Here is a 21,482-nt window from a genome sequence, read left to right on the forward strand (position 1 = left end):
CATTTGGCTTTTGCAGTTTTCCACGTGCATCATGGGCACTCTATGTAAATGTCACCCAATTTAAAAGACCACTAAAGACACCCACACCGCTTCATCTCAATAAAGTGGTCTGAGCGCAGTGGTCCTATCATTATTACCCTGCAATGTAAAACGTTGCCATTTTGTAAAAAATCTAAAATCTGCATTTTTTTGTAAAGTGTAAAGAAAAATTAAAAGCTAAAGTACTGTATGTACCTGGAGTGTTACTTTAACTACATTGCTATCTCCATAACAATGATAATAAATTGATGTGCTCGCTACTTTCCATGCCCGCCCTGAGAGAGAAGGTAATTCTGAAACATGCTTAGTTTGGGTCTCCCTCCAATAAAAGTTCACCATTTATTATAATTGGATTTCATTGTACTGTATCCTGTCACAGCTGTTTTAGGCCTGGTCCATTTTATTTTCAAAGTTATTAGTCAAGAAGACCTTCTACGTATTCATTAAGATTCACAAACATAACCATTGTAAGTCAGAAAACAGACAGAAAGTAGGATTATAATATAATGAAAGGGAATGTAAGAATAGTCAACAGAATAAATGTAAGACATTATGAATGTAAAAATAGGTCAAAATAATTCTTGCAAATTTATTCTCATTAAACAGCCCAGGCTGTTAATCCTGGACCATTCCTGAGGTCCATTCATTTTTTTTAACGCTACAATAAAGACATAAAATAAATCCAATTTTCAGCACTTGTTATTTATTAAATATTGTAAACTGAGAAGGAATCAGCATTTTTGGCATTACAATAACTGGTTTGTAATAGAAAGGCAGAAATCTGTTAAGAAACGTTATCAGGAAAGATTCCAGTAAAAAAGTGCTCGTACAATCAAAGTTACTGCGGTTATCCCAGAGAAAGTGCATAGTCGGTACTATCAAGGTACAGAACACAGGTCCATCATCTGTTTACAATGAACCATGCCCCCTTTATACATTTGTGTGTGTATATATATATATATATATATATATATATATAGAAAATCAGAAATATTTTACAGCGAAGAAACAAAAACCTTGCATTGAAAAATGTGCAGTTCCCAAAACACTTGTAAATGGAATTAAATATAGCATATTTATAACTATAAGTCTGAAAGCACATGGTTGCATTTTCTAGATAAGGTTAATAGGGAAAATCCACTAAACTGAACATTCTGGAGAATTGCAAATTATAAACCACAATAGAGCTGGAAATAAAGTAATTTTGGAGTTTGTTTTTTTATAACTTTGTCCTAAAATTTGCGATTCTCCTGCCTGTTCTCCCTCTATGATTCCCAGTTTAAGTAGGTTTACAGAGTTCACAACTAACAAATCAAGGCCCAAGTAGTCACATAAAGTTGAAGGAAACTTCCACTTGAGTCAATTTAGAGATATGGTTAACTGTACCAATTTGGCATGTTAGCCATTAACTCAATAAGTTGTTACAATTAATAAACCATACCATGCAAATGGAATTCAGCCTATTCTAACTCATATTTTATCATTGGCAGCTTTGAATGAACCATCTGTTTGGAGAATCTCCAGCACAACTAGGAACTGGAGTAATATGCCTGGACATCACTATATACCTGCTGAGGATTTAATTATCATCACAGCTTCACATCTGCATCATCTACCAAGCGTGCAACCTGTATTAGATGCATCTGAGACATTTACCAGATAGTGGGACCATGTGTTACATTCCTATCTGCAACACAGGTATCACCAGTGCCAAAAGTCAAAGCATTCACGAATAGTACACAATGTGTTCCATAGTGATATTGTTAACATATTGCTCAGTGTTGTAGTAACTAATTATTTCATGTTCAAACAGAGCTTATCAAACGGCTTTTTAATATTACAGGTGCTAATATTTAATTTTATCTTATAGCACGTATCTTTAGTTTATGATGGCAAATTACGCAAATACGTATTAGAATAAATAAAAATTGTCAAACACTGTGCTAAATGATGGATTAGTCAGATACTCGTCTAAGTTAAATTCAGGGTAATTACTTGGCACTGTTCCAGAAGTGGCTACGAATTACCTTGAACTTCACCGAGTCGAATGCTTATTAGCTGCACAAGAACATGAGAAGCTTGATTCCGGACTGCTGGTAAGTTTTTACTAAACTGCTAAGGAGAAGCTTAAAATATATATTTGTATTGAACTCTCTGGAATCTTAACTCGCAAGGTATCCTGATGAGTTTAGCCCTCAAGTTGGGCATAGATCGTTCTGATTTTTATTATCAAATGATACTATATAAACTGTTAAAAAAGGTAATAACATGAGGTGATTCTTGGCTCGAAGTGAAAGTCCAAAAGGTCTAGTATGTATTGCACTAAATTGAGAAGCATATATGCATATATATATATTTTTATATGAATTCACTTTCTGTTTCCTTTGAGATCTGTAGTTTAGCTCTGACACAATAATGACTGACACTCTAAATACCTTCTGTGTAAAACTCTTCCCCACCAACTTCCTTTTAAATGTGTATATTTTTATTTGAATTTTACACCCCTTTCTGGTTTCTGAAAAAGTGCTGACACCATAAAGACATACTCGCTGAACGTGACAGTGACTATGTTTTTTTTTCCTCTTAATGCTACTATATCAGTAGTCTTAGAGACAGGGTAGATAACAGGTAGCACTTCCGCTTCTACAGAATTATAACCCAAAGCCTGTCGCTGTCTTGCAACTACAACTCCCACGATGCTTCACCAGATCGTGGCCGCATTGCTACCTGTTCCTGGACAGACAATCTTTGATGACAAAAATGGCCCCTTTAGTGCTGAAATTGTTTGCAGCAATTCATGTGCTCACTGTTTTAATACAAATATGTGTGAAGCCCTGCAAAATGATTACAAAAAACAGCTGCATTTTATAGAATACTTTGCACTACATCAAATTATGTATTGACTATTTAATAGAGCAAAAGACGTTTGTACCTAGAGATTTAACTACTTAACATGCAAGATGAAATCACATTTAAAGTAAATGTGTATGTTAGATGTTGCCATATCTGTAGCCGTATCAACGTAAAAAAAAAAAAAGACAGATTTGGTTACTAAAGGGTTAACATACAGCACAAACTTAATGGAATTCATGAACCTCCATACACTGAAGAGAAATTTCATGAACCTCCATACACTGAAGTTTCATAATGCTGATTTGCCACTTGAATTCCTCTTAATTATTTCTTTCAGTTCTGTAACAACTCTAGACAAACACACTTTTGCAAACTATACAATACAATATATGTGAAATGTGGATAAGTGAATATATGTGTATATAAAATTAAACTACCGATGAATCTGGATTTTGCTGCTCGCTAGGCACTGTTTTGGGGTCAGGAGAACTGCAGGCAAGCAGTTGCTTGCCTAGATTAGTATAAGCATATCTAAAATACATTATATGACCCATGGCAACAAAGGACACTGAAATAAGCACAAGCAAGCCAAAAGCTTCTGGATTAGGGCCTAAAATCACCATGATGAAATGAAGCAAGTCAAGAAGATAATTCATGGAGTTCTGGACACCATTGATAATTCCCCTTTCAGATTCAATCACATTTTCTTGAATAAGCTGTGTTACTGTTAGATCGAAGGACCAAAGGCCTGAAAATAAAATAAAATATTTCATATCAATAAAAACATAATATATATGTTAGGCCCTAAGACAAGAAAATGACATGATATATTGTAATATAAACCAGCTGACCGTGATAAATATATCAATATAACATGTAACACCCGGCTAGGGAAAAGGAAACTGAATGTGTTTACAGAGTGTCTAAACCAGGGGTAGGCAACCTTTCAGCAGCACTGTGCCGAAATATGATTGTGATGTCCAGTAGCGTGCCGGTCCTATTTTTTTAAATTGAGGTGTGCATGTTGCCATATTCTGCTTGTGTTATTTATACTGCAGTTGCGTTGTATTGTTGTATTTGTGTGTATATGAGCTATTATATTGTATATGTTCATGAGTAGTTTGTGGTATTGTGTATAAAAGCTATGAATGGGGGCTGTGTATGGGGGCTGCTTGTGGAATTGTGTGTGGATGGATTCGTCACATTGTGTGTTTGGTAGTGTGTGTATGTGTGGGGCTGTTTAGGGTATTGCATGTGAGAGGCTGCATGTGGGGTTGTGTGCATGTATGTGGATTGTTGGTGGTGTTGGGTTTATGCGGACTGTGTGTGTGTTTGTGTGTGGAATGTTCGTATTATTTGTATGAGGGGAGGGTTATTCTGCATTTATGTGTATATGGAGCAGTGTGGGTGGCTTCTCTGGGTTCCAGTGGATCAGGCTGGCCAGGTACAGGTCAAGGACAGGAGCTGCAACCGCAGCTGTGGGCTGCTTTACTACAGTGTGGATTCCTATTCAGAAATAAACTTCAGGATGCATATTTTTGAAGAATTATCTAAACGGTTTGTTTGTTTTTTTTGTTTTTTTTTTACTGAAATTCAAAATATGATCAAGTATAGCAGATTTTCTAAAAGCTGATCCATTATGGGGTTCTAAATAATAAGCTAGACACTGGAAATTAAGTTTTGAGTGACAGGACACCATTTTCACCAGGAACTATTTTACTAATAATATCTAGTGGTTTTAGAGACCCAGTTAAATTCTCTTCTCAATGAGCATTGTGCATTGACTAAGTTGCAGTTAATTTTAAAACGATTCTGTGAAAGCAGAAATCCTACATTGCAACAACTTTACTTTTTAGAATTGAATATGATTTACCAAACTAATTTTTTTACTCACCGACTCTAGCAGCAATAACTCCAGCAAACAGTAGGCTCACTGAGACCAATGGTATAGAAACTTCGGGTTCGGTAAAGGTGGCGGTGGAGTTATATATCAGATTCTGCACATCAGTTGTAACGAACAATTCGGGAACACCACCTGGAGACATGGTTGGTAATGGCTCTCCTTCAAGAAAGCGGGTGCTGATATCATCAAATGGGGAAATGGACAGGTCCAGTGGACTGCCAGGCATGAAGACTGAGATGACGCAAAGAATGAGGCTACTGAATTGAGCTATTCCAGAAATTAGACCTGTACGGATTAAACCACACTTTTTCCTCAGCCAGGTGAAGGCCACGGTGCCCATGATTCCAGAAATGGCAGAAGCCCCCATCAGAATGCTGAGGACGGAGCCGCTCAAGCCCTGGGTATAAGCATAACCGGTTGTGATGCAGTCAAAGCCAAGCACAGTCATGTAAAGAAAAGCAAGGCCCATTCCAGCCCAAAACACAGACTGGTTGTAGTATGCAACCCAACCGTCTCGGAATGTGCGGAATGGCTCAGACATTTTTTCACCACAGCCAGGTTCTTTCGGAAGTTCAATAGCAGGAACACCTTTATCTCCCATAAGAGACACATCCTCAGTTGGCTTTTCGTTATTGTTGGTGTTGGAGTCTATAACTGTAAAATCAAATAAACTATTTAGTGATATACACTAGAATAAAAGCCATTATGGTATTTTACTGCATTTACTGAATTATATCAATGGACTATATGCATATACAAATTTCATTATCAATATTAGCTTTTTAATTGTAACAATTGTACAATGCAATGGAACATTTTACAAATTGCAAATTGCTGTAGTCATATACAGCGCAGTGCAGAAGCACAGGCACACAGGACTTTCTTGCCCTTTAAACTATGAAAGGCATAGAATGTGGAGCTTGGATTGTTTTAAATTCCAGAGAATTGTATATCTAGATTACATACAGCGGAGCTACAAGGATTTATATCAATCTGTAGTGATGGTTAATCTTGGCACACAAGATGTTTCTAAATTATATTCTCTAAAGAAGTTTTTAGGCTGGCTGAGCATCGTGGGAAATTGAGTGCGTAAGTACCTGGGGTGCCAAAGTTATCCATTTAAATCCCAAAATTCTAGCTAGACGAGCACCCCAGAACGGCCAGGGCTAAAATGGGCCGCAACTCTAAGAAGCAGAAGCCAGATAAACCCAAACAGGGGATGAATATAGGTGAGCTCTTCTGACAGGCGCATGGCGCGCTCAGGCCCAAAATGGCCGCGGAGCTGGATGAATACTCAGACTCCTCAGAAGACATGTCGCAATTCAGAGGCTCATCAGACCTACTACCACAGATGCCCTCTCACTCAGGCACCCGGAGCTTAACCTGCCAGCCTAAAACAAAGGAGACCCAGGTTGAGGTTGAGCAGAAACTAGCAACCGTGGGAGACATGAGGCGCCATACTAAGCTCAAGATAAGGGTTATCCCGGAGGGGGTACCGACAGCTGAGTTGCCACACTTCTTAAGAAGGCTACTGGGAGCATTGCTGTCACCAAAGCAAGTTAAGCAAATTACGGTAGATGGGGTATTCCAGGTCCCTAAAGCTAAGAGGGCTCCAGAAGGGGTGCCCAGAGATACCGTAGTGAAATTCCAAAGAAGCAGCAACAATGCAACAATACGATAAGCACTTAAGGGAAAGGCCCCATATGTATTCGAAAATATGGCTCTAACCTTCTACACTGATCTCTCTGGAGGCACTCTACTGTGGCGAAGATCTCTGCAGGCTTTTACCACTCTCCTTGGGAACAACAAAATCCACTACAGATGGCGGATGTCGCGCACGCAACACAAAGAATTTTCATACAAAGTTCATGACATGTAGGAAGCAATAGCACTCCTAGGCATCCTAGGCCTCCCACGGGATGCTTTGCAGTGTAATGGGGCAACCGCGCAGGTAAACATGTGAGATCCTGCGAGAAGCACTCCATTTATTATGCAACAAGCCTCACAGGACGCTTACGCAGTAAAATATTACCTGAGGTGAACATCTCTCACACAAGAACCTGTTAACACAGGGGTTCTCTGCCTGGAAAGGTGCTTTTCCGTTCACTATAACAGTTCTTTTTTTTTTAATACCTTCTGTTTTGTAGGTAACTGTTTATAATGCACCTAGCGTCCCATAAGGACGATTCCTCCCACCCACCTTGATTCAGGGGCCGTTATGGATAACTACTCTATTTCAAAGTGAGGCGTAATCACTTCTTAGCAAGCTACTTCCAGTCCTACTCACTAGTAACACTAGATATCTAAGTCACATTACCGCATACTAGATGTCACTTTTACTCTCGCAGGGCAATAGCAGTCCCTTTCACATGAAGGAAATTCGTGCAGACAGAGCCGACATACGTACTCATATGCTCAGTACATCCGATAACCAACCCCAAGCACCCGAGTTCCCACCCTCAGGTGACTAGTCTACGATAGATGTCTCAAGACATAGTTTATTGCCCAATCACCTGAAACGTCGCTACTATTACCATAACATTTAAAATTGTGTAATGTAAATGATGTGCCATGAAAATTTAATGTATATTTGTTGAACGGCTTGTTGCAGCTGTCGTGGCTAGACAAGCCTACCTGTCAGTCTTCACACAAAAAAAAAAAGAATTAAAAAAAAATAGAATGGAACTAAACAAGCATGTGTGTGATGTCAAGCGCATGCAGTGCTCATGATTTCATAACTACTCTGTATTTTAATATCTTCCTATGGAATAGTCTAAGGCACGTGGAGAAGTGGTGTAAGAGCTTGCCCTGATTTTAAAAGCATGTAATTAAAATGCCACACAAGTGGCATTTGGATCTTGAAGAGTCCTTTCCAACTGAACTGGTAGTTTTTTATGAAATAAATAATTGTCTTCTTGGATCGCTAAGCAACATTGGATGTGTCAGCACTTCAACGTAAGTTGAAACACCTCACTGCCCAAATCCCAAAAATAAATAAAAATCGCTGTCTACTAGAAACACTCCCCTTCGAACCCAGCCCAGACTTTCTGTTGCTGTCCAGTTACTGACTTCCCAATGCATGTAATTGGATATCTTTGCAATTGCCTCCCTTTTGAGGAAATAACAGGACTAGTTGTATGATTGACAGCCAGAGGAGTGTAACAAGGGTAATTTTATAAAAGTGAACATTTCTAGGAAAATCTGTTTAAAAAATCTGTTTAATTGTAAAATTAAAAAGAGGACACACGCTTCACACATTAAACACTTAAGTACGCTAAAGGGGTCTGGAGTGTTCATTTAAAGATCTTGCACAACTATTAAAGAAAAAAACACAGCGACCCAAATAAAACTAAAAGTGTAGATAGCAAAATAAAACTAAATTATGTTTGCTTCTGTGCCATTCAGAAAAGTATGCACAATTGCTCACAACCCGCAATTCACTCGGCTTAAAGCCAGATTGCTGTGAGTACAGCTGTATCCAAGGGATTATGAACTTGAATGGCATTTTTTATGCGAATTTGTACAGATTAGCAGGTATTTTACTGGGATGCAGAGTAGTAATTATATATCTATGTGAATGGCTTAGGGTTATAAAACTGAGCCTGCATACTCAATTAAATTGTTTCTACTACACAATATACAAGTAGCATTTTTATTTAAGCATGGAAAATTTTAAATATTGCACAGGGAATACGCAATAACTTAAACTTAACAGTACCTTCAATTTTCAACTGTTTTAACTCCTGGTCATCTACTTTCTTGCCACCTTTAATAGCCAGTGCTGGTGTCTTCTGATATACCTTCCACAGCAGCATGTATTCCACACACATTGACACTAAGTTCCACCCAGCAATAAATCCACAGCCAATAACAGGTGAGCCAAAGGTCATTATCTGTCCAACCGCCATTGGTGCCAATATGTTGGTTAGCTGATCAATTCGTCTTACAGTTGCATTCATGTCTGTCAAATAATAAGTACTTTGTCAATGAAACATATAGTGTGAAATGGGTCACTGTTAGAATCAGGGATCACTCAACTGAGTATTTCTTAGAATGACACAAAACTTCAAAATGACAGTAGCACTTTAAAACAAAGCTGCAGAACAGATGTCAATGTAATTTTAAAGTATCAAGCTAAATAGAATACCAAATAAAGCAGCTTATGGTATGGCAGAAAAGCTAGAGTTGAATGAGACAATACTATAGCTTTGGAAAAGGGTTTTAAGAGATAGGGCAGACGGTTTACTTTTAAGAGGTTAGGCTGGGATAGACTAGCATGAATGGGCAAGTCTAGGTATTTTTAAATTCTCCTTTTAGTGAATAACCCTATATCAGGGTTACTCACTAAAGGGATAATTCAAAGTGAATTTAAAGTTTATGGTTGAAGTAGCCAATCTGGAAACATAGCTGAATTAAAGATGTTTCCATTTCATCTATTCTGGCCTTAAATTTGAAATTCACTTTGAATTCTCACTTTAGTGAATAACTCTGATAGTTTAAATATATGTACATATGACTATCCAAATATAAACAGCAGAGTACTCATACAACAAGTTAAGGCTTGTTTGTAATGTTTGTTCTGGTCTTGTTACAGAAGAAGACAATGCATTTTTCATGATATGTTACCATATGATCCACGTGTGAGCATTGAATGTATGTTCTCAAAATTTAAGATAACAAGGTCACTGTTAAAGATGACTGAATCACAGAAAAACTATTCACACAGGTTTATCAGCAATAAAAAAAGAAAGTAAATTCTTAACAAAGCCAATCTCAAATTCTGAGAAACCCTAGATTGGCGAGATAAAGTTGTGAATCTATTGAACTTCTAATATATGTAATATTGTCTTAGGTAACATAGGTCGGTGGTGTTGCTATTGGCTACCTGCTTACTGAGAAGAAACATACTCCGCATTTTTCAACGGTTGCAGCTGCTTCCATACACACATCTACTTATATATTTAATTTTATTTAATTTTACTTGAATTTCAGATTGTATTAATGATTGATCACTTTATGTTTGTTTACCAACACAGTGTAGTCTATAAATAAGCCTTTTAAGTTATAATTTCCACATTATGTAGTTACTGTAATCCACAGTTAAATATTTAAACGTTATTGTACATTTATTAGAAGATAAACACCCTCTAGCAAAACACTAAAACATTTTACACATGTAAAACATTCTATGTGTGTCTAGAAACTACAGCAGTATATACAAATCTGCTGACTACACTGCACTGTTAGAGATAACCCAAGGGTCATGCAATATATGGGCCAAAGTGACTCGTAGAATTGAGAAAGCTTTACTTGGCAAAAAAAGTGAAACACAGAAAGAAAAAGCAAACTCATAAATAAACAAATGTTTCGGAGTTATGGAGAATATAAATATGCAAATTTATCAGTGTCACAGATAGTTTAAAAAATGTTTGGTGTCAGCTGATCACTCTCAGCCAATGAGTTCAGTCTTGCACTGCCATGCATAGCACAGAGAGAGCATCCAGCTCCCTGGTTAATGTATTGGAGGTGAAGAGAGGTGCTCAGCAAACCCCAGGTAAGAAGTCAAACCACTCTAAAACAGTTTGACTACTTACAATGAGGTGGCGCCCGGGCACTCCTAGTACCAAAACCACAGCAACACATTATAATGGTTATGGTGCTTGGAGTGTTTCTTTAAAGTTGCAATAATGACAAATATTACATCTTGCTTATCAAGTATATTACACATGTCTTCTAATTTAATTATGCCCCACTATTGCCGCTCACATAAAGCAACTTTATTTACAGGGCCGTCTTTAATATGAATAGGACCCTGGGCAAAGAATTTTGTTGGGCCCCCACGGCCCTGCGACCCTCTCAATCAACCAACCCCCCAATTACGCCCAACCCCCAATCACACTGACATATTGACACATACACACACAGAGACAGACATATTAAAACATTCGCAGATACATACTGACACACACATACACTGACACACAAATATATACTGGCAGACATATTGACACACATTCAGACATACTGACACACACACACACACACAGACGCACATACATACACACACAGACACATACACTGACACACGTATTGACACACACACAGACATGCTGATACACACACGCATACTGACATACACACAGACACAGTGACACACACAGGCATACTGACATACACACAGACATACTGACACACACAGACAGACATACTAACAAACACACATACACAGACACATACACTGACAGAAATACTGACACACACACACATAGACATACTGACACACACAGACAGAAATACTGACACACACACAGTCATACTGACACACACACAGACAGACATACTGATACACACACAGACAGAAATGCTGACAGACACACAGACAGAAATGCTGACACACACACACACAGACATGCTGACACACACTGACAGAAGTATTGACACACACACAGACATACTGACACACACAGGCATACTGATATACACACACAGATACACTGAAACACAGACAGACATACACACACACAAACATACTGACATACATTTAGCCACCCTCCAACCACCCTTACCTTTTCTGGAGGGTGGTTTCCCTGGGGAACAGTGGCAGGCTGAGGCAGTTGGGAGTTCTCCTCTTAAACTCCCCTCCTCCCTGCCTTTCTCCTCCTGTGCGGCTCTGATCTCCGGTGGGAGGAAGTGACTCGCGGCACTCACTTCCTCCCAGCCGGCTGACGAACAGGAAGGGGCCCGGTCGCGCTGTTTAAGCGTAACAGCGCCCGACTGGGCCCCTGCTGGCACATGTCCACCGGGTGGCCCTTAGTGCATGGGCCACCCGGGGGCCCTCTTTAGCATGCGGGATGGTGCGGCTCTGTGCAGCCGCACCACCGGGTCCAAGGGGGGCTACTCAAATCGCGGGGCCCACGGAGCAGCTGCTCTGGGCCCCCCAGGAGCAACTGGGCCCGGGGCAGCTGCCCCGTTTGCCCCGCGCTAAAGACGGCCCTGTTTATTTATATCAGCCTTTGGTATAAATGTAGTAATGTGAAGATAATTTTAAAATAAAACTATCAATGTAATTTGTATTCGTTGAATGTACATGGTAAGTATTGTAGCGGTTTAATTAATTTACTCGGTAAGCACTAATTGTGCCAGGATATGTAGACATAAAATGTAATTTGAACAATAAAAACTGCTATGCGTTATGAACGTTTTTTTTTTTTTTTAAATCTCCCAAACTAGATGTGATTGTTCTACTTTAGGGATTCTCTCACATTTCTCAGATTCTAAAAGTCACTGACAGCCAATCTGAAATTGTCCTTTTCTGCATAGTAACCAGGGAGATGACCGGTGTTATAGATAATAGCGCCAAGTATATTCCTAGAACCACATCTTCCAGGGTATGAAAGAGCACTAAGTCAGCTTATAATGAAACAATTGTAAAAAGACAATATAATATTGCACGTTTACCTGCTAGCTTGCTCCTATCATCACCTGCAACCACAACGATCCAGTCCCTCTGAATGGTGATAGACATGGCTGTACTGGCCAGGTTAGCAATGTTCGCTATTGTGATGACCAAAATATAGCAGATTGTCTGCAGGATGACAAAGTGATTGGTCAAGATTCAAAAGAACAACTAGCACAAAGATTATTTCTACCAAATCAACTGTGCTCATATTTTAAGGGCATTTTGTGATTGCCCAGACACTATTGTTTGGTTCTAAACAACAGATATAATTATTGATCTAAATTTGACAAACTATGCTATGACACAACAGATATAAACATGTAGTTATCTAAATTGCTTTTTATAATGATAGAATATGCTAAAACAAACTTTGCTGCTCACCTAAAATGGAAACATGACATTTTTTTCAAATATTTAGTAATTTTTACATATTTTCTTTGGCACTGAATGTTCTTGGTATATGGTTAGAACTAAATTGGCTCCTTTGCTCTGAAATGATGCTTCCCCATTATTGTGTTAATTCCAGAAAATTGACACTTCCATAGTAGGATTATGTCACACCCTGATTTGGATAGTTTTGCCTTCACTCCTTTCCTGTGTTTTTGCCTCAGGAAATAGTATATGACATTTACTATTATTATTAATACAAAAATATAAATTTATATAGCGCAGACATTTGAAATTATCAAAAGCTATTGGTCATTTCTGAGCATATAACATATAGTGACTTACCAGGAGCCATCCTTGGTACATTGATAAAAGTTGTGTCTTGTACAAAAAAACTCCCATCAAGATGAAACCACAGATGATGACAGATACATTCTGAACAATTAAGGAAGTTTGTGCCACTGTAATTAGTTGAGAGAGACAGCGCAGTTATAAAGTGCCCATACATGTTATATTGTGTGGCCTATATTCTAGATTTTGGTTAGCCCCTATAATGCAGATGTGTTGGCATCACATTTCTATACTATCTAGAACCAGGTAATTTCTAGAATTGGGGATGAAATGAATTTGTTAATTCAATCTCTAACTTTAGAAAATATAGATAATGTCAGTTAAAATGGTTTAAACAACACATTATATAAAAAAAGTAGTTAATATAAATCCACTAAACTACATGCCAGCTCGTTAAAAATAGTTAATTTAGCATAGTGTAATATGGAAACGGAGGTCTAAACAAGTTGCGTTAAAAGGTTACTGGATTTAGTGATACTAAGAAAAAGAACCAGTGTTTGTGTAATACCAGTGTAATAGTAAGGAACTTTGCATTTCTTGAGTAACAATGCAAACAGTCTATACGTCTTATCTGTAGCACAAAAAATACCTCTTAGCCTTGCATTCTTGTCTACCCAATCGCCAATTATAGCGCCAAGTAGAAGCACAGATCCAGCAACCACCAAGCCGTAGACTGCAGTCAGAAGTAAACTATTCCCATAGAGCTCAACCAAAAAGAGAGATACAGCAAAATGCCACATCCGATCTCCCTGAGAACACAGGTAAAATATACACTATAAGTATAAATGTTAAAACAAATTCTGTGAAAAAAAAATGTTAACATTGAAAAGATAAAAATACTCTTTGGCAACACAAGTGACATTTCAAGAATGAAATATGGGTCCTTTGCACAGTGGCAGCTTTTAGTGCTGGCATAGTATATGCTTTGCTGACAAATTGACTGCACCCTCTTTTTTTATCAGGAACGCTCTACCGTTTGTATAGCAGAGTTTATAGGCTTTCGGACAAATAGCAACTGTTTTCCCTCTGTCTAGTTTGGCATGGGATAATGTGCTTAAAGGGACACTATAGGCACCCAGATCACTTCAGCTCATTGAAGCGGTCTGGGGGGCATATTCCTAGCCAGACAGAGGAGTGGAGGCGGACCTTGGCCATGCCCAAGTAATCTGCTATATACACTGTGACTATAGAAGCATGTCTAATAGCATGTATAAATAAAGTTAGGTGCTTCAGTAAGTAGCTGACAGGCATTAGAAATCTATTCTGTTCTATCCTTAGGTTTAACAAGGATACTAACATGCAAATATTTGATTCTAGTTCTGCTATTTAGGCCTACATTTGCAAGTCATGGCCAAATCACCACAACTCACTGTTATGTGAATAGTGTGTATGCCAAATAAACAGTAAAAAGAAAGAACATCACTCTTACTTATGCCTCCTGTTCTCTTGTTTAGTTTGTGATTTCCCTTTTCGGCACTAGTAGCCTATTTATGTCAGTCTCGGGCAGAATTATCAGATCCTTCCTTTGAATTGTGATTAGGTATAAACTGCAGTGGATTAAATTAAGTGAATCCTGCTGCCACCCAACTTTAGTTACCTCAATCTACCCTAGCAGTGTCTGCCAGGTCTCCATCTGCACACCAAAAAAAGTGGTCCTGTCGTGTTTTTTCTTTTTCTTTTGGTTTTCATTTTCTTATGCCCACTGTATCACAATAACTACACTCCCTTATTGCCACTTGCCTTTATTTATATTTATTTTATTTTATTTCTTCTGCCGGATATCAATATCTGGGAGCAGCCATTTTGATCTCCTCTGTCAATGATGTCTGCTGTTTGCCCTTCTATGGGATTCATTTTACTAAGGATTTTGGGTACATTTCGTTGGCATCCAAATAACCTTTTTTTAAGCCCCACACATTGTCAAGTTTTGGAAAGTAGACTGCTATTCTAAAGGAAAGGTCACTACTTTTCCTTATGTATTTTATAAAATCTCCAGTGCCCAGTAAAAAAAAAAAAAAAAAAAAAAAAGATTTAGACTCGGGGAACTATGTAGAATAGGATTAGATAACGTTTATTTCTGGTTAAAGTGCCGCTTTAATAAACAAAAATTTGTTTTCAGCTCTGACTTGGATGCCTGGAAATAAAAACATGACTTGAGCATGTGCTGTAACAAATAAGGCATGTTCTTGTATAAAATACAAGTGCACATGGGAGGACTGATGAACATGCACACTCCCTCATTGCGCTAACACCCAGGTCCGTAACTGTAGCAGTAAGGCAATAGGAATGGCAAAACGCTGCTCAGATCATGAAAGGTTTGATTTGATTGCCTGCAGGGACATGCTATAGACACCAGGACAACTACATCAAGCTGTAGTTGTTCTGGCGATTATAGTGTCCCTTTAAGATTTAGATACGACAGGCTGGACCTGAATGAAATTAAATAAGGCTATAAGCTATAACCAGCTTTTAAGCCTCGCCTGAACCTCTGCTTTGAATGGTGTAAATGTAATGGCCTTGCACTGTTATCCACTTTCAGATTGACTGTAGTTTAAAAAAATTGCAAGACTAGGGATATGTTGACATAAGTTTTGTTTGCATGTGTATATTTCCCACAATACACTGCTATGGAGAACATACTTATATTTATAGAATGGTGAATAAGAAAATAAGAAGAAGAAGAACAATTATATAGCAACGAAAGACCCCTGCTTGCTCTAAAATACAATGGCCTAGAGCAGTAAGGAAGTGAAAGACTTTGACATTTTACATAGATATTTGAAAAACTTGAAAACGTGTTTTTCAGAATACAGTGCACTTGGATTGAAGTCTGATTGCAGAGCATAGTTCATGTTGTAAAGGTAATTATGCATGCATTGCATTTTAGGTATAGTTGCAATGATAGTAATTGCAAAGAGTTCAATTTTGTTCATGGTCCCCCCGAATCAAAATGCCTGATCATAAATGACGATAGAAATCTCTTCTGAAGCCAAGAAATTCTAAGCACATAGACATATCTCAGTAACCTAATACATTAGGTATTTATACAAACTCAATGCATCTCTATGAGGAGATATTCATTGGCTAATTGCTGCAGGATAAACGGTAAGTAACTCTGCTTTTGTTTTTGGTTTTAAATGGGGATTAATAATCAAATTAGTTAGTAGGACTCTATAGAGGTAGGAATGCATGTTTGTGTTCCTAACACTATAGTGTTCCTTTAACCCCTTAAGGACCAAACTTCTGAAATAAAAGGGAATCATGACGTGTCAGACATGTCATGTGTCCTTAAGGGGTTAATGAATACATTTCAATGTGGTCTTGGTTTTTAACCCACGTTGTTAGTTAGTTACAGAGATCCATGCATTGTAGAGAACTATATGTTAGAGTAAGAACACTAAAGGGGAACTGCCACTCCACTTATTTTTTAACATTATGTTTACTTATCCCTATATTTAATAAATGTGTTTTTGTGAGGTATGAGGTATAAAAATAGAATTTAAATGTATAAATTCCCACCACTCTTTCCTAAAACAAAGTGCCTCAATCTCAGCTCCCTGTTAATCGACAGCTATAAGCTCTGCCCTCTGCACCTGACAGAGAGAGAGAAATGAGAAACGGCAACATTTTGTCTGTCTCTCCTCCACCAATTTTTCTAATTAGGGTAAAGTAACAGCTCTCTATGCAAGTTGTTTGTTAAACACTCTCTAAACTCTGAACTTCCAGTGCACAGCAATGATTGACGTAAAACTATATTTAAAGATATAGAGGCTGATACAAATGTCAATAATGTTTCACTCTTAACATTAGACTCAAAAAAAGATTATGTACGCTGGCATTATAATTCTATATTTAAGAGCTTTAACGGTCCCTTCATCTGTTGCATAAGAAACAATAACCCTACTCTTGACTCTTATCACATCAGTAAAGTTTCCTTATCTGCTGCTGGGGCTTACAAGTACAGCTCAGCACTGATTATTGCATCATGCTACAAAGTGACAAATTATCCTCAAAAACCCATTAGTCTACAAACATAAAAAAATTATATTTAAAAAAGCTGAACAACACATATATCCGAGTAACATAAAACTAGTCAAACATTTTCTTTCTACATTTTTGCAATCCAAAGATGTTACTGTGCAATTCTCTCATGTTACTCACGTAACCAAGAATGATGGGAAATTTACAAAGGAACTATACATTTGTGGCCAAAATAGCCAAATTGTAAACTGTAGCGTTACTTACCTTGTCCAAGGGCCGGCCGCGGCCCTCTCTTTGAGCCGCGCGCGGTCCTGCGGCTTATCCGACAGCTTCTATAGGAAGGCGGGCAGTGAACGCGAGAAGCGGTCACGTGTCCCGCCTGAATCTAAGAGCGCGCGGCGAGTCTCGGGCGCGCTTTTAAAGAGACAGTGGGAGCCTAAATTGCCAAAAGGCTCCCATTGGCCCCTGCCATGCCACACTCCCCATACACTTACCTTTTGGGGGTGTGGATATGACAGGAGCCAATCACATTAGTTTAGAAGCTATTTAAACTTACCTCTCCATTTACTCCCTGCCCTATCGTGGTTTCTGTTACAGTTACCTTTAGCGCTTGTTGTGTTCAGTTGTGTTCCTTCGTATTGACCTTGGCTTTGTTTCTGACTAAGTTATCTCTTTATCCTTATCTGTTCTGTTTGCCGGCTTGCTGTTTACTGTGTACCAGACCCCGGCTAGTCCTAGTTTACGCTGTCTCTTTGTGCCCTAGACCTCGGATCGCTCCTGACTCTGTACTCCTCTCATATACATTGAGTCCGGCCATTCTAAGGTCCGGTAGACATATCTCCCCTCTGTGTTGTCTTTTGTTGAGTTGAATCCTGCGTGTTGGGGTATATTTTCGTTACATAAACATTATAGAATTAATATAATTTTACAGATTGGCAACATAGACCTAAAATTTGAGGTTTCTTTCAATTCTACACATTTTCTGTTTCAGTGAATAAACCCTTTTCTTTATTTTCCAACTTGGGACCTATTCTTAAGTATATGTTAAAGGGATAATCTAAGTACCATATACACTGCAGAGCACTGTAGGGCTTATACTTTATGACAGGAATATACTTTATGCTGCCAAATCGTTTATGAATGAATTAGTCAACAGAGCAAGGTAGGTGTCAAACAATTTATAATAGATTGATAGCTTAGTGGGGAATGGTGGCAGGGGGCTCCAGACACCACAACGTGCTGTAGATGCTATGGTGCTTAGACTGCCCCTTTAATGCAGCAAATGTTACTATGAGTTATAAAATACAGTATCAGAGTCACAAAATGCTGAACCCGAAACTGCTTATTCAGTGGTCTGGCAGTACATTGTTGATAACCACAGGAAACAATGTAGATATAAACTAAGTAGATTAAAAAATGCATATAACATTTTTGCTGGCTAGGTAAACCTACTTAACATCGACTAAGAGCTTACTTGGTGACGATATTAGGGCTGGATTATGTGAGCACATTACCGCTTTTGAAGGGGAAAATGTATGTGCCCAAACCTATAATTTAAGTAAAATGTCTGGTAGTTATTTTAAATAGAACATATTATTCCATTGTACAGCGCTACGGAATTTGCTGGCGATATATAAATAATTAAATAATATGAATAATAATAATAATATACAGATGAGAACAGCCCTATACCCCAAGGCACAGAGTAGGGTATCAGTGCAAGCTCCTGTACTGCATGTGCTTCCCTAGGGCTTAACCTTTTCATGACAGAAGACATGCCAGGTTTGTTAAAATAGACACTATAGTCACCAGAACAACTATAGCTTAATGTAGTTGTTCTGGTGTCTATAGCAAGTCCCTACAAGCTTTTTAATGCAAACACTGCCTTTTCACTACTGCCTAGTAGCACCTCTAGTTATAGTCACTCATCTTTGTGTACACTAAAGTGTTCCTTTAACCCCTTAAGGACACATGACATGTGTGACATGTCATGATTCCCTTTTATTCCAGAAGTTTGGTCCTTAAGGGGTTAAGGAATATTATTGTATTATATTTACAGTCCTTACATATCCAAAGCGCTTTACAAATTAAATACAAAGAAAATGGGAAGGTATTAGTCAAAGTCATGTAAAAAGAGTGTAGACCCCAAGTCGTGGTAGTATCTTTTTATTTATTGTGCACTTGGTAGAAATTTGTAGTAATGTAATGGATCTGTGTTTCCATGCAAATACCTGATCAAAACATGACCAGCAAATTGGATGTCTTACCCTCTAATTTTTTATTTGGATATCAACTCCCTACATTTGTGAGTTTAGTGAATACCATCTTAGTGTTGGGACTATCATATACAAGTAAATACAACTGGTAACTAAAAGCATCATAGACCCATTCCAAACCTATTAAATAAGTCCCTTCTCTACATGTGTATTGAATGGTCAAAAACAACCAAAAAAAGAATTTTGTGTAACACAAAAAGAAAAGACACACACACAAATACAAAACAAAAGAGGAACTACAGGTCAATGCCAAGTGTACAGCTTGTGGTCACACAATGTATTACACATCTATCACAGCTATAGCTCTGAAAAAACATGGAATACCACTGGATAAAATAATTAAAAAAAAATACATAATACTGTACTCACCCATGTGGACAAAGAGTGGCCTAGGTACATAAGAAACTTTGCAGATGTGAAGTAGTTGACACAGGATCCTACAACCAAATAACATGGTATTTATAAAGAGTATTGACTGTAATAACGTTCACAAGCACATTATTTGAGTGGGTTTTTATTTTTTAATCAAGGTGTTTCCATACATTTCATAGCTAGAATATATTGAATAGGCATTACTGATTATAGTAATATATCAAAATAGATATTTCTAACCCCAAAAATATATATGTTGTACAATACTCACCACAACATCCTTCTTTGGTTTTCTGATCTTCTGATCGAGCCATTTTTGTTTGGTGGAGATTTTTTTCTTGTTAATATTCTAATATACTCCTATTAAATTCTTTTTTGAAAAAAAAGTTGTAAATTTTCCTTTGTATAAGAATGTTTGTAAAAAAATATATATGTGTCTAATAAAAACACACAAAAGAAGAATAAAAAAAAAGGAAAAAAATCTGTTTATCTTATTCCTTCCTTCCAAACTTAGCTATCACTGTAGCTGAAGTTGGAAAGTTAATTCCTTATTCAAATGTTCGAATGTAGGGGTTTGGGAGAATTCAGAGACCCCTCTCTCCCCTGATGTAGCCCCCCCGGTGCCTGCTCTAGCCCGGAGTCAGTGCTCTTGTGTTTACTGCAAGCTGCACACCCATTTATGAGAGTGGCAGCTGCACACGACAACCCTTGCAGCCAGTTGCAATGTAGGATTGTGAATATACCCGCCCACTAACCCTGCTCTGCAATGCAGTGTGCACAGTATTGTGTGAAAAATATATATAACCTGTCATGTGACTCACAGGCTGAATTCTAACTTCCATATCACATCAGCTGTGAGAATTTCAACGAGCAGGATAGTGTACTAAGTGTGGACACCCTGCACAGAAGCAGTGTGCAGAGCCCTGCTAAATGTAAAATCTTACCCTTTCTCCTTCTAAATAGTAGAAAATCATTTCAACTCCGTTACAAAATGAAAACCTAACTTTACTTTTTCACGGTCAGTTTTCATCTCTGGGACTTAAAGTGTTGATATATACCTGCTAGCAATGATGAGTGAATTTATTAACTCTTTAAGTCGTACAGGAATCGTCAGATTTTATCACGCCATGGGATTGTAAGGGTCAACATCAGTGGTCATCTCTGGGTCTGAAACGTTAATATATTTATCCACTCGATGTTTGTACTTCGTAACCATTTCAGTCCCTTAGGAATCACACTTTACCCCTGGAGCTGAAAGAGTTAATAATGGTTAATATTTACCCACTTTCCATAATATGTGTACTTATTGGCCCTATAGAAACATATAATGTATGCATTATTTGTTTTCAACCATTTCAGTCTCAAACTATGTGCATTTGTTTGAGTGTTTGGGTTTATCTTTACTTTCTAACCAGTTATATGTTACCCTTCCATATACAAACAACTGAATTCCAAAAATTGTGAATGGTCCATATATACATATATAGTGTATTCAGGAAGTATTAAGAACCCTTAATCTTTTTAATTTTTCATATGTTGAACCTTATTCTACAATTGTTTTTTTTGTTTGTTTGTTTCTTTTACATCAGTCTACAATGATCACCCACAACATTAAAACCCCCTGCTAAATATTGTGTAGGTCCCCTCCTGCTGCCCTCAAGACCTCTGAACGTCTCTTGTGGTACTTTAGAAAGAGTTCAGAGAAGGGCTACTAAACTGGTTCATGGATTGCAGGATAAAACTTACCAGGAAAGATTAAAGGATCTTAACATGCATAGCTTGGAGGAAAGACGAGACAGGGGGGATATGATAGAAACATTTAAATACATAAAGGGAATCAACACAGTAAAGGAGGAGACTA

General features: G+C 37.9%; 1 protein-coding gene across 1 annotated transcript; it reads right to left on the minus strand.

Annotated features, from left to right (window-relative positions):
- Positions 1-725: 725 nt before the first annotated feature.
- Positions 726-20,322, minus strand: LOC134571655 (solute carrier family 40 member 1-like). The gene is made up of 8 exons (XM_063430139.1): positions 19,893-20,322; positions 19,619-19,686; positions 13,582-13,741; positions 12,987-13,102; positions 12,254-12,380; positions 8,514-8,756; positions 4,787-5,449; positions 726-3,640 (listed from the first exon to the last, which is right to left on the minus strand). Exons 1-8 carry the CDS (start codon positions 19,933-19,935, stop codon positions 3,321-3,323), a joined length of 1,740 nt encoding a protein of 579 aa, XP_063286209.1. The 5' UTR covers positions 19,936-20,322; the 3' UTR covers positions 726-3,320.
- Between the last annotated feature and the right edge of the window lie 1,160 nt (positions 20,323-21,482).

This window comes from Pelobates fuscus, chromosome 8, assembly GCF_036172605.1.
Source record: "Pelobates fuscus isolate aPelFus1 chromosome 8, aPelFus1.pri, whole genome shotgun sequence".
Lineage (NCBI taxonomy): Eukaryota > Metazoa > Chordata > Amphibia > Anura > Pelobatidae > Pelobates > Pelobates fuscus.

Coding starts and splice junctions, on each gene's coding strand:
- LOC134571655 (XM_063430139.1), bottom strand. CDS start 19,935: ATGGCTCGATCAGAAGATCAGAAAACCAAAGAAGGATGTTGTG. Junction 8,757..12,253: donor TGATAGGAGCAAGCTAGCAG/GTAAACGTGCAA, acceptor ATTATTTGACAG/ACATGAATGCAACTGTAAGA. Junction 5,450..8,513: donor AAAACAGTTGAAAATTGAAG/GTACTGTTAAGT, acceptor TTGATTTTACAG/TTATAGACTCCAACACCAAC.